The sequence below is a fragment of the Larus michahellis genome, chromosome Z (genome assembly GCF_964199755.1).
Source record: "Larus michahellis chromosome Z, bLarMic1.1, whole genome shotgun sequence".
Classification (NCBI taxonomy): domain Eukaryota; kingdom Metazoa; phylum Chordata; class Aves; order Charadriiformes; family Laridae; genus Larus; species Larus michahellis.
In genome coordinates, this window is record NC_133930.1 from 84,116,822 (window position 1) to 84,128,969 (window position 12,148).

The 12,148-nt window shown below is 35.6% G+C and overlaps 1 protein-coding gene across 5 annotated transcripts in view; it reads left to right on the forward strand.

Moving 5' to 3' along the window:
- The window catches only part of ADGRV1 (adhesion G protein-coupled receptor V1), a 291,124-nt gene that overhangs the window by 8,195 nt on the left and 270,781 nt on the right, over window positions 1-12,148 (forward strand). For 4 of the 5 annotated variants that reach the window (XR_012584987.1, XM_074570871.1, XM_074570873.1 and 1 more), the window contains exons 2-6: window positions 3,579-3,763; window positions 5,537-5,686; window positions 6,863-6,958; window positions 8,028-8,132; window positions 9,497-9,610. Coding sequence is in view for 4 of the 5 variants with exons in the window: in XM_074570871.1 (XP_074426972.1) it covers window positions 3,579-3,763; window positions 5,537-5,686; window positions 6,863-6,958; window positions 8,028-8,132; window positions 9,497-9,610 (650 nt within the window). In the remaining variant the exon portion in view is untranslated. The remainder of the gene's footprint in view (window positions 1-3,578; window positions 3,764-5,536; window positions 5,687-6,862; window positions 6,959-8,027; window positions 8,133-9,496; window positions 9,611-12,148) is intronic. The other variant, XM_074570874.1, reaches the window with a different exon arrangement.

Consider the following 12,148-nt stretch of genomic DNA (forward strand, 5'->3'; position numbering starts at 1 on the left):
AGTTACTGCATGGAATCAGTATGTGCTCTGTTGGGTTCTACACTGGGATTCTGTGTTTTCAAGGGAAACACGAAGGTGCTTCAGAAGGTGCCATAAAATGCAGACTAAAAGAAAATATTAGTTAGGGATCATGACTCAGAATTCTGAGTCAGATCTCTTTTACTTTTTTTAAATTATATGGTTGAAGAATGTTATTTTTAGACTTTTTAAGATTCTTTAATACCATTAAAATGTCTAGATAATTTTTTGAGAGGTACTTCCTTTTCGTTTTGATGCTAGAAACTTTTATTATAAACCCCTTACAAACATCACCTAGGGCTCAGTATGAAGCGTTGCTTTAAACTACTTTAAACACTGATACTACAAATCATTATTTGAAATGTCTTAGTCAGAACATGGTAACGGAATAGTTGGTCCATTGACTCATACATACTCCGAAGGTATATGATATTCCATTGCTGCTTGTTGTTTCAGAAACATTTAAATTACTTTGAATTATTAATCTGTTTTAAAGCTCGACTGAACATTCTGGGTTTAGAGAACGTCACTCAATAATATGTCACTGAAGCAGAGAGGAGTTATTTGATGCACCAAATGCATAGTTTACCAAATTTTAGTGGTGAACAAGGACTACAGTTTCAGCTTCATTTGGGAAAAATAAAAATTAAGCTCACCAGTGGTATATTGGGGTGAGGGAGGTGGGGAAGAGTCGCCTTTTAATCCCTGAGCTTGTGAAGGCTTCTGCTGAATTTTATGCAATGCAGTTAATGAGGAACAAATTTTGTTCCCACACAAGTTTCTGTAAGAATTTAGTGTACACAGTGAGTTCATATTTAATAAATACTGTGACCTATAATATCTTTTCGGCTATTTGAATAGATTTGTTCTGCATTCTCTAAGTCTTGTCTTATGTTATTTTTACTTTATTACATCATTTTTTTACAAATAATCATGATTTTCAAAGTTGAGTTTATATAAAGTGAGTAAAAACTACTTTTGGCAGGCTGTGCAAAGTAAATCTTAGTACAAATAATGTAACAAGAAAGAATACTCACCAGCTAAATAATTGATGGTATGATTGTGAAACCTCTCTTGTTCCACAGGAGTAATCCTATAGTTTTAGAATGCTCTCTAGTAGAAGTAATAGAATTCAAGTAATTCTAAACTTTGTAATCTTGCCCTCAAGGATCATGTTTTCAGTATTATTTACTAGAAGCATGTACCGTGGGAAGATATTTGCGAAGTCTATGACAAGGTAACAGCTGAAGCTAAAAGGTCAACAAATTCCTCAGTTTCGTATGGATGATGCCTGCATCTGCAGACAGCGTAATTGTCTCAGAGTTTACAAAGGTTAGACAACCGCTCTCTTTCCAGCTTGACGGTTTGTATTTTTCAGAGCAGTTCCACACAAAAATAATGAAAACGTCCTGCAAGTTTTGGAAATGCTGACAATTTTAAATCCAGCGGGGTTTATGTGTATGCATTTTTATCTTTGCTTCCTACTGTAAGCTTTTTCTGCACAAAAATTACTAAATACATAGATATGTAAGAATCAAGCATTGTTCCTGAAAGTCTGTTGCGCATTGAATTCTCAATGAGAGCCATGGATATCTTGAAGGACTGTGTTCATGGTAGTAAAAGTTTATAGCAATGTGTGGCAGCAAAATTATTTTACTGTGTCACATTTTTGCTGGAAATAGCAAAACACTGTTCAAACGGGTTGTAAAATGGGTAGTTGTTTTCATGGGGAAAATGGTTAGTCCTGATTTTTTGCACTAACTTTCATTGCACGCCTGTTCCCTCTGTGATGTTAGAGCTAGGTGAATTTTTTTCTTATAAGTAATTAAAACTGGCTAATTTTGTCATCTCACCAGTCTTTGCTTGTAGGAATTCTGAGAGATGCTGGTAGTTTTCTTGACTGTACTTATAACTCATTTAATACGTCATGTCTGTAGATAATTTTTGTTCTTTAACTTGCCTGAAAGCAGTTTATTTCAAGTCCTCACAACATAAAACTGACCCTTGCCCAGACAGAATTTATTGTTAGAAGAATCAAAGTCTTGAAGTCTTTCTGAAGCTGTGTTAATTTTAGTGGTCTGAAGGCTTTCTTATTCTCTGTTCAGCACAAGATTAAAGCTACCTGACTGTGTACATGAAACACTCAGAATTTGTGCTGGACCTCAAATGTGTTCTGATTACAAATTTGACGCACACTTTACAAAAATACATTTCAGTATACATATGCATGACATTTTCTGTTTCAATGACCGTTTCTGCCTGAATATTCATTTACTGTCACTCATAAATAATGGAAACAAGTAATTTGCAAATGTGGCTGAGCTTACATATTATTGATATGCAAATATCAATATAATATTTTCTGCACGGTTTATGCAACCACCATTGACCAGATTTGTCTGATAAAGCATAGATTTGGAAGCATAATTTTAAGCAAACTGACATTTTATTTATATGTGTAATTACACAAATATTGTTTGTAACTTTTGTACAGTAATTTTTAAAAGTAACAGTATAAAATAGTGACTGTGGATTAAAAAAAACCAACTTACTGAAAGAACTAATTCCATTAAGGATCCACAGTGGAATGCTTTTTGGTGTTTAGACCAAAACTTTGTTCTCTTGGTTTGTTCAAAAATTGCTCAGACCCTTATGATAGAAACTTGCTCCATCCAGCATCCAAGTTTTCAGTTCTGATCACCACTGTACAATATAAGGCTCTGCATAACGTGGCAGCTGTTTCCAATTTGTTGTGCCAGAGCCTCTTAAAAATGCATCTTTATCAGTACCAACACCTGATGACTTCACTGGAACTTAAACTTCTATTTTACATTACATAACTGGGCTCTGATGTAAGAGAAATAAACCACCTGAGTTTCAAGTTGTCTTACCCTGGCAGAAAAGAAAACTGGACATTGTGCAGAAACAATTAAAAATAAAGGTCTGGCTGTTAAAAGGTTACAATGGCATTAAAATGTGCCACAGTCATTCTCCGTGACAGGAAAACGTGAAAGAATCACGGGATAAGAGAAGCAGTGAAAAGAATCTCAGGTAAATACGCAAATGTTTAAGAACATTTCATGGTCCATGAGATGTGAGAAGATGGTCTATGAGATGACTGCAAACATCCAACCCCTCACACGTCCTGCCAATTCATGTTTATTTCTAAAGAGAATCAAGAGAGCAAAGAAAGTGGAAGTAGAACTGTCAACCTTTGAGCTAATTGTTTTTGTTGGTTGGAAATTATAATTGTGGCAACATAATTGTTTTTTCTTGAAAGAAGTTACTTATTCCACCACTTGAAAAAAGTTGGTAAGTACCGCCTAGAAAATCACTAGAAAATTATGAAAATTATGAAAATAGAATTAGATGTAGATGATAATTACATTATCTGACTTGATTATAGATGAAACCTATGCATGTTTTTGTCCCATTTCTGAAGCTCACAAGATAATCACAGTATTTGAAGGTTTGAAAAGGGTTGACCGGATCGGTAAGGTTGTCTTTTATGTATTTTAGATTCATAATTCATTTTTAATTATTCTTTTCTTTTTCTATAGGGATGCCCTCTGCTTCTTTATTAGTTTATTTGCTTTTAGCATTACTCATTCATTTCATATCTGGAGAAACAGAAGTGAAGTTCAGTGGGCAAACAGAATTTGTAGTTAATGAAACAAGTACAACTGTTATACGTCTTGTAATTGAGCGGACAGGGAAGCCTGCTAACATCACAGCAATTGTGTCGGTAAGAAACTATGCCAGTTATATTCTCAGTAAATATTAATATCTTTCTGAAGTTTTGAATTTTGCCTATGTTTTTATCAAGCCAGTGGAAGGGAGGGTGATATTTCGCTGGGACAATGCTTCACTTTGCAGAAGCAAAACCCATTTTCTGTAACTGCCTAAATTCCTGCTGGCTGCATCAGTGGTTTCAGAATAATAGTATAAACATCTCCTCAAGGAGACAGCTCCTACTGCTCAGGTAGAAGTCCAAACTGATATGCTTGTTTGATTTTGATTGTGGCTGTGAGTTCATATTGAAAATGTGGATATATAGCAATTTTTCCTTTTCCACGTCGCTTTAGAACCTGCAGTTTAATAGCTACTCCACTCTTTGCATCAGATTTACATAGGAATTTTAAAAATTACATTGTTCAATTCATTTGGAGATCAGAGTGAGTATTTTTACGTTATTTCCTTTATTTCTTAGCTGTTATTAGCTATGATCTCAATTGTATCTCTTTAGAAGTTTAAATCCCTTCGGGTGTGCTGTACCATAGGTGGTTGGAGCAAGATGCTACATGGCATGAGTACCACATGAGAACACACCAGTGTATTGGAGACATACTGCTTATGAATTTCTGTAGTCTCTGGGCAAAAGAAACTATCTACTGTCTCCTGTAACTGCGTATGAAAAATACATGTCTTTGAAATTACAAGGAATAGAACTTGATCTGTAGGGATTTCACACTTTATTAATGTCTGAGGAGAAAACCTTGAGAAAATGTAATTGGAAACTAGGGCTCTTTACTGGTGTAACAAGCAGAGTAACTTAGTTTCCTTATTAAGGACCTACAATTCAAAGTTTTGTTTCTGACATGAATATTTTGAGCACTTTTTCAGGAAGATGTTTATAGCCTGGTTTTGTAAGAGCTTTTCGGTAAGTCTAGTGTTGGCTCAGATAGATAAGAAGGAGTTGCCAGTATGTCCAATGATAGATGACAGCCACAAAAATACCTTACATACTTTTCCTCTTCATTGAACTTCTAATTTCACTCGTCTCAAATGAAGAATAGCCTTTTTCATGAGGTTCATTTAAGTGTTTAGCGCCTATAAGGGTGGTAGATTCAGATGTGGCAGTTGTGCTGGTGTTGAGTTGCTTCTCTCCATCTAGTCTCAGCTTCCAAATGCACACTTAACCTTAGTCCTGATGCCGCAGCCTTTGTGATCTCTCCTCTAACCACCTTACTTACAGTAGAATCGGGGGGATTTTCTTTTGTTGACTGAAACGAAAGCAGGGCTGTTCATTATAGAAGAATTCCTCTTGCCAACTTTGGCAGTTAAAATGTTAACCTAGGTTAAACGTTCGTCTCCTTCTAGTGCCTAGAGTGAGACAGGAAGGCAGAGGGCAGTTAGCTCTTTAGGTAAGTTTAATTCAGGTAGGGTATTATGAGCACAGATGTGTGCTAGGAATAGCTTTTCCATTAAAAAAAAGGTCATATCGTGCATTATGCAAAAGATACCCAGTTGCAAGGAAGGAAGTCATAAATGGTTCTGAATAAAGTGTCGTGTTTGTTTTGTTTGGGTTTTTTTTATGTTTCCTGGTTACTGAGCATGGGTACAAGGGGCTATTACCTATACCTTCTGTCCAGAAATTAACTGTGTGACAGCAGGGGAAATTGTGGAAAGAATTACGTGCCAAGAAGAGTGTGTGAAGTCTGTTAAATGACTCCAGAATAATATTATAGAAGACGGTGGAGGAAGAAGGAGGTGGCATTCAATTGTGTATTTATTGCAGATTGATGGAGAAGACACAGGAGACTTTTTTGACACATATGCAGCTGCATTTATACCTGATACAGAAACAAACCGAACAGTGTATATATCTGTCTGTGATGATGATCTTCCAGAGGCTGATGAGACATTCACATTTTACTTGACACTACCAGTAAGTTCCAGTTGTTTAATTTATCTGTTCCCCAGAAAGCAGTGGGTGACGTGACATAAATGAATGGTAATCCATAGATTTCAATGTAGTTGTACTGCTTGTGAGTCTGAATCCTAACAGGTAGGAACTGAAATTTGGAGACTAGCCAGGGTGGAACTAGCCGGGTTGCAACTAGCTGATCTTTAAGGTCCTTTCCAACTAAAACCATTCTATGATTCTATGATGGTGCTTCCTGCTCTTTAGAAGGTTTTGCCATTCCTGCGAGTGTTTCCGTGTGATGTTGCTGTGCAGTACAGACATAGTCTGAACCTTCAGTGGTCACTGCATTCAGCTGCAGATGTTTGAAGGTCGACTAGAGCCCAGAAGACTTAGATTGTGGAGAGACTCTCAGCCTTTCCTGTTTTCCTGCATAGACCATAGCTGGAAGAGAGGGTGGAAATGGCAAAAGAAAGAGGATGACTTCCACTCGTCTGGAAGCAGAGGGTAAAGGAGACTTCCCTGAAAACAAACAATTTTTTAAATACTTGCCAGTAAGTCTCCTCATATTGTTCTGTCTCACAGAAGTCATGGTACAGGAGAGGACTTTGCATTCACTTTTTTTTTTTTAGGTAACAGTTCATGACTAAGTTTGATGCTGGTTCAGTAAAGATAAAGTTTATATTTTATTGCCAATTATTACACAACCCAGGGGGTGTTTGCAGTGAATATAAAATTGTATATTCTCCTTTCCTTCTTCCTTTGATTTTTAATGTAGTAGCTCATTTTTACAACACTGTCAAGATTTGTTTCCCTTAGCTGGTGTCTCAGTACAGTAGCTTCAAAGTTTCAGTGTTAGGAAAAAAAAAAGAACAGCTTTGGGGCTCCTGGCAGTGATAAATGCTTCATACCTAGTTCCCTCTTGTGATGGTGTCGTTAATAGATTGCCAAATTATGATTAATGATTTACTAAGTTTGTTTCAAGCACTTTGTTGTTGACTTTATAGGGTGTATTTCCTCAGCAATTAAGAATTATTTTTTTGCATTCTGTTGCTTTAAATAACTTCCATTGCGGTATATAATAAAAAGACATACAATTTGTCATAGGCTAATATTTACTCTTAAAAGACAGTAAAATCAAAATGTGTATTTATTGCCCATCACAGTATTTAATATCTTATTTTGTTTTGTTAATTTTAGAAACCATCTGCAAGGATAAAGCTTGGCTCACCCAAATCTGTCACTGTAACAATCTTATCAAATGACAATGCCTTTGGAATAATTTCTTTTAACATGGTATGGCTTTTTATATGGTACATGTGAAAATTTTAGAAAGCATAAAGGTGAAATTTTCAAAGATGCTGGTTAGTTGTTTAACTGAATCCCTTGAAAGCTAATGCTGAGTTACATCTTTGAAAACATCTCTAGAGGTGATTCATACATGTCGTTCATACATATATACAGCTTTAATACTTCTGCACGCTTTTAGGTGTTGAGACGTAGCCTGAGACCCTCATGCTTGGATGAATATCCATGCTGCTCATCTTAATTATAAAATTTCTAAGAAGTTCAGTCTCTCTGCCCCTCATCTGTAAATGAAGATGTTGGTATAGTATGGAAGAAGTGAGGAGTTAAAGATGCGATTTGGAAACCTTGAGAATATTCACTGTCTTCCATCTTTAGTGAGCAATTTTATTCTTAACTCTCAACCTGAGAGAACACTATCATGATAGAGGCACTGTGTAACACCCTCTGCGATAAGACACTGGTGTGGCTCTAGTGGTGTGGAGGATTTTTGCAGTAATATAGAGGTTGTGTTAGTCAAAAGAGAAGCTATAGCTTATCACCAGCATTATGGCAATATAATTTTTGTAGAGGACTTGCCTGATAAAGCACAAGAATATGAGAAATTTTGAGGACCACAGTACTAAGCCATGCTGGTCCCTGAATTAGTGTAATTCTTTGAAATCTTTCGCCTGCAACAGTTTGATAGACAGAGTCCACTTACAACTAGCTATCTAACAAATTACTTTTTAATGGAGAAAACCTGTTTTTAACACGGTTACGTTCTCCTATAAATACCAGTGCCAATACGTCAGTGCTTTGTGTATATTGGCTACGTTAATTTACAAAACAACCCCCGCCCTGCTTGCATAACTTATGATAATTTTTTTTATCTGAAATCCTTCAAGCTTTTTATTAGCTGAACTAATTGGTTGCTAGGAAATGTATGCCATCAGTGGACTGGTTTGCAGATTGGATTAATTTGTCTGTGGGAGTTTGGTATTTCTATGGTAACAGTTTCTTCCTTCTGCTGTGATATTTGATCTGTGCCTGATTGCCTGTCCTTTTCCTTCCTCATTAGTCTGCCTTAATCACAGTGAATGAGCCCAGGGGCAGAAATGAATTTGTGCCTCTCACTCTAATTAGGGAGAGGGGAACCTACGGGACGGTCACCGTAACTTTTGAGGTGAGTTTATCAAAAAGGCTTCATAGCTTAGTCGTTGAGTGAAACTGCGAGGCCATAATTTATGAAAGTGTTTGTAAAAGTGAAAGAGGGGAAAAATACCTATGTCTACATTTGTTCAATTTGCTTCATAAAATGGAAAGATATTACCTGTCAAATGGAAAATAGTGTCATTATCTGGCTGTTTAATTCGTGGAAAAATTAAGAGATATTAGAGAAAACTGAGTATTCTCTGTCATTCGGGGAGATATTTGAGGTGGCATTAGTTTTCTATTAATAGAAAACAATGTGTTTTAAGTATGCAGGAAACGTCTTATTTAGTATTTCTTCAGATTTTATCTGTATTTTACAAACAAACATCTTTAATGCTTATGCCAACTTTGAACATGTAAGTATGAGAGCTCAGTATTTAGTGAAATTCTGTATCTGTAAGACTGCATTTTGAATCCCCAGAAACTAAACCACTCATTGAATATTTAGGCCGTTACGTATGTACTTGATTTGAATGTGATACAGTTATTGCCTTTATTGTTTGTTGCGTTGTTTTTTTTCTTATCTAGCTCCAATTCTATTACATACTTTAAAATCATATGTATGGTTATTTATTTATCATTTGTCTGGTCTTATACATCATCAAGGGTATAATCTAGACCTGTCAACATCTGAAAAGATTTGTACTGGATTTTATTGCATGCTAAATATGGCATGTATAGTTAAAGTACAGAATGAGATCCTCCGTGTAACTCATTGTAGATATATTCGTTTTAAGGTCCAATAAATTTTGTTATCGGCACAGTTAATCAGTGCAGATTACTGATTATCTCACAGTGTAGTTTATATACATATGTTGAAAAAAATTTAGAAGATTTTCTAAAAAAAACAAACCCCGTATTGCCTCTAAGTGGCTTCCTAGTCTTTTAGGTTTCACAATTAAATATAATATCCTTAATCTCACAAGTTGAGTACAAAGCCAGTAACTGCTATTACATTTTCTTGGAACTTATTATGAAATAGTAGTGATTTAAATTAAATTAGAATGAGTATCCTTTCTGTTATTTGAAAAAGTCAATTAGGCGTCAGTAGACACCAAAGAGTCCTTATAGGCCTATATGGAAGTAATTTTCTTTCTCTTTTTCTGGCAAAATGTGATTTCTTCAGGGTGGTTACTCTGACTTACTCCATCTGACAAAAAAAAGAGAAGATTTTCACTTCTTTTCACAGACTGTGTGCGCCTGTGTGTGCAGGAGATGACTGAATAGTGTCATTTGTTCTGTATGTCACACACACTGTATATTGATTATTATACTTGTACTGGGTTTGTATTCCTGGTTTATATATTTCTTATTGTAAAAATCAATTCTTTGCAGATAGAAGATGGACCAAACCCAGCTGAAGAAGACTTATGTCCACCTAGGGGAAATATTACATTTACCCCTGGGAGATCAATGCTGATTTATAATTTAACAGTGCTTGATGATCAGGTAAGAACCAGCTGACTTAATTTTTGGTTTGGATATGTAGAAGCTTAGCTGCTGTTCTGCAGAGACTTAGAGTAGTAAGTCACAAAAATGCTTGATTTAAATTAGGTTAAAAGTGCTTCTACTTAAAGTGATGTTAAATTTTGGCTGTGTGAGCTCTTATTTTTTACTCCTTCTAATGCTACCTTTGTAATTCTCATCAGTGAATATTTTTAGTTTCTGAATGTATCCTGGCTCCTCTGACTAGTCCTGTTAGGTGCTACTGCAGTAAATGTACAAATAATCAGAAAAGCATTATAATTTTTTTGAGATGGAATACTGAGGTCCTTGTTGTATGGCCAAGGATGATGTTCTTGAACTAAATATAGGTTTATCTATTAGGCTGTCCTTTCTATATTTAACTTTTCTGTATTTCTTTTTAAGTGTGCTCTGCTTTTCCCTAATTGTCTGCCTTGCAAATTCAGGTTGTGTTTGCATAATGAACTCGGGCTCTCCCTTTTGTCTTTATTAAGTGTTTAGGCAAAAGGAACCCAATCATGACATTGCTTACATGTTGCTTTTTTGATTGCATCCTCAGTGATGCCTGTGCAGCTCCTCTGCCTTCAGTTAACAGTGCGTAAGAATCTAGTTTATTCTTTGTTTTAACTTGATTGGCTCTCATTCATGTGAAGAGCAGACATGTTATGTTTGCCACTAAAGAAAGAATATAATATACTGAATATTCACAGAGAAAAGATAGATTGAAAAAAATTTATGTTTTTATATAGCTATGTTTCTCGGTAGAAAAAAAAATAAAAATTACTTCTAAAATAGAAAAGGTTCCTCAAACAAATGATCAGTCTTGTGAAGAGCATGAACTGTACTAGACTGATGTATAGAAACATCTCCTTCAGATTAGATGTAGCATTTCTGTGACTTAAACATAGAAAGAAATCTTCAGGCTTTTTGGGAGGATCTGATGTTTTTTTATTCCCCTCTGAGAAATGCTCTCAAAGTTCTGTTTCTCAAAGTTCGATCCGTAAAGGTGTGGCTGGTGCACTGCGCAAAAGACTTTCATAGGTGTACGTGAAAGATTACTTTTGTGTAAAAAACCTTTATTGATGATGATAATGGAATGCACAAGAATCCAGTGGTAGTCTCAGAACTTAGTTTGAGCTTTCAGGATCTGAAGTTAGGAAAAACAATGAAACAAGTATTTTTCTGAATTGGGTGGCACTTTTCCTACAGAAATCAGGGGACCAAAGATCTGATCTCCGCAGCACTACATTTGTAGTACTTTTGTTGTATACATTTCCTTTTTTAGTGAGGAATAATGGGAACTTTGTTAAGAGAAAATGAAAAGAGGCGAGGCAGCACTGGAAATCCTTTATACTGTTGTCTTTGAAGTTTGACTGTTTTTTTTTTTTTATTGGTCAATCATGATGCTACAGAATGTCCCATTCATATAAGATACTAAGATGTAAACTACAACAAGAAGTTTTCACTCTCTCTTAAATGTATATTTTTATGTTGCAAGATGGTATATTAATTAGTGAACTGAGAAAAACGTAAGTTAGCATCTATTCTAATAAGGTAAAATAACTGTGTCGTACCTCAGTATAGGAGAGGGGTGACTGAGAACTTCCAGATCTCATGTTGACAAAAACCCCTCCATCAGTCAATAACATTATGCAAGTTTAAGTGCTACGAACCAAACAAGGGAGAGAATTGGCATCAGCTACAAAGGCAGTTGCATACCCAATGTCTTAGCCCTAGAAAAGGATCTGAGGGTGGCCAATTAACAAATGAGTGTGAGAGAGAAGAAATATTGGGCAGCAGGGTTTTCAGAACTTTTTTAGCTCAGTAAATAATAAAGTGCATGAAAAGGATTTGTCAACTTTATAATTGAGTATTGCCATTAGTAAAAAATAAATAATTATGTCCTGGTGTTCCTCTCAGAAGCAAGTAAGTTTCCAGGATGAGATGCAAAGATGATAAATAATTTTTAAAGATTTACTTTTTTACCTCTATGTATTAAGAAAGTAATCTTATTTTTCATTTAAATAGGTTTAGCAGCTCAAGATTTGGGGAATAAAATGTGTCAATCCAAAGCAAAACTCTCATCCTTAAGTACTGTAATTTGCTGTTTATAAGCCATTCTTTATTGTCTGTTGCATCAGTTATTGGAGAAGAAATACCTACAAGTAAAATGTAGCTTTAAACAGCCATCTTGTATGAGTGCCAAAGCCTAATTAATTGCTAAGCACCAGAAAACACTTTCAGATCTGTGACGGAAATTTTTCTAGGGGATGTGGGTGTATCAGAATGTAGGAAGTGTTCCTTTTCCAGGCGTATAGGAACGGATGGGCCAAGGTAGGTTGTGTCCATATGTTGTTCCTGTATTATCTCAGGTGTGCATAGAGGTTAATCAGTATCGACATCAGAAAATCAAGATGTAAATCGAAATAACTGGGAGAAACATTTGTTTCCAAATAGAGATGGCTTCCAAAAGTAGAGGTTGGATCTCCTCATAGTCTCAAATTGGACAGACCCAGCTTTTTC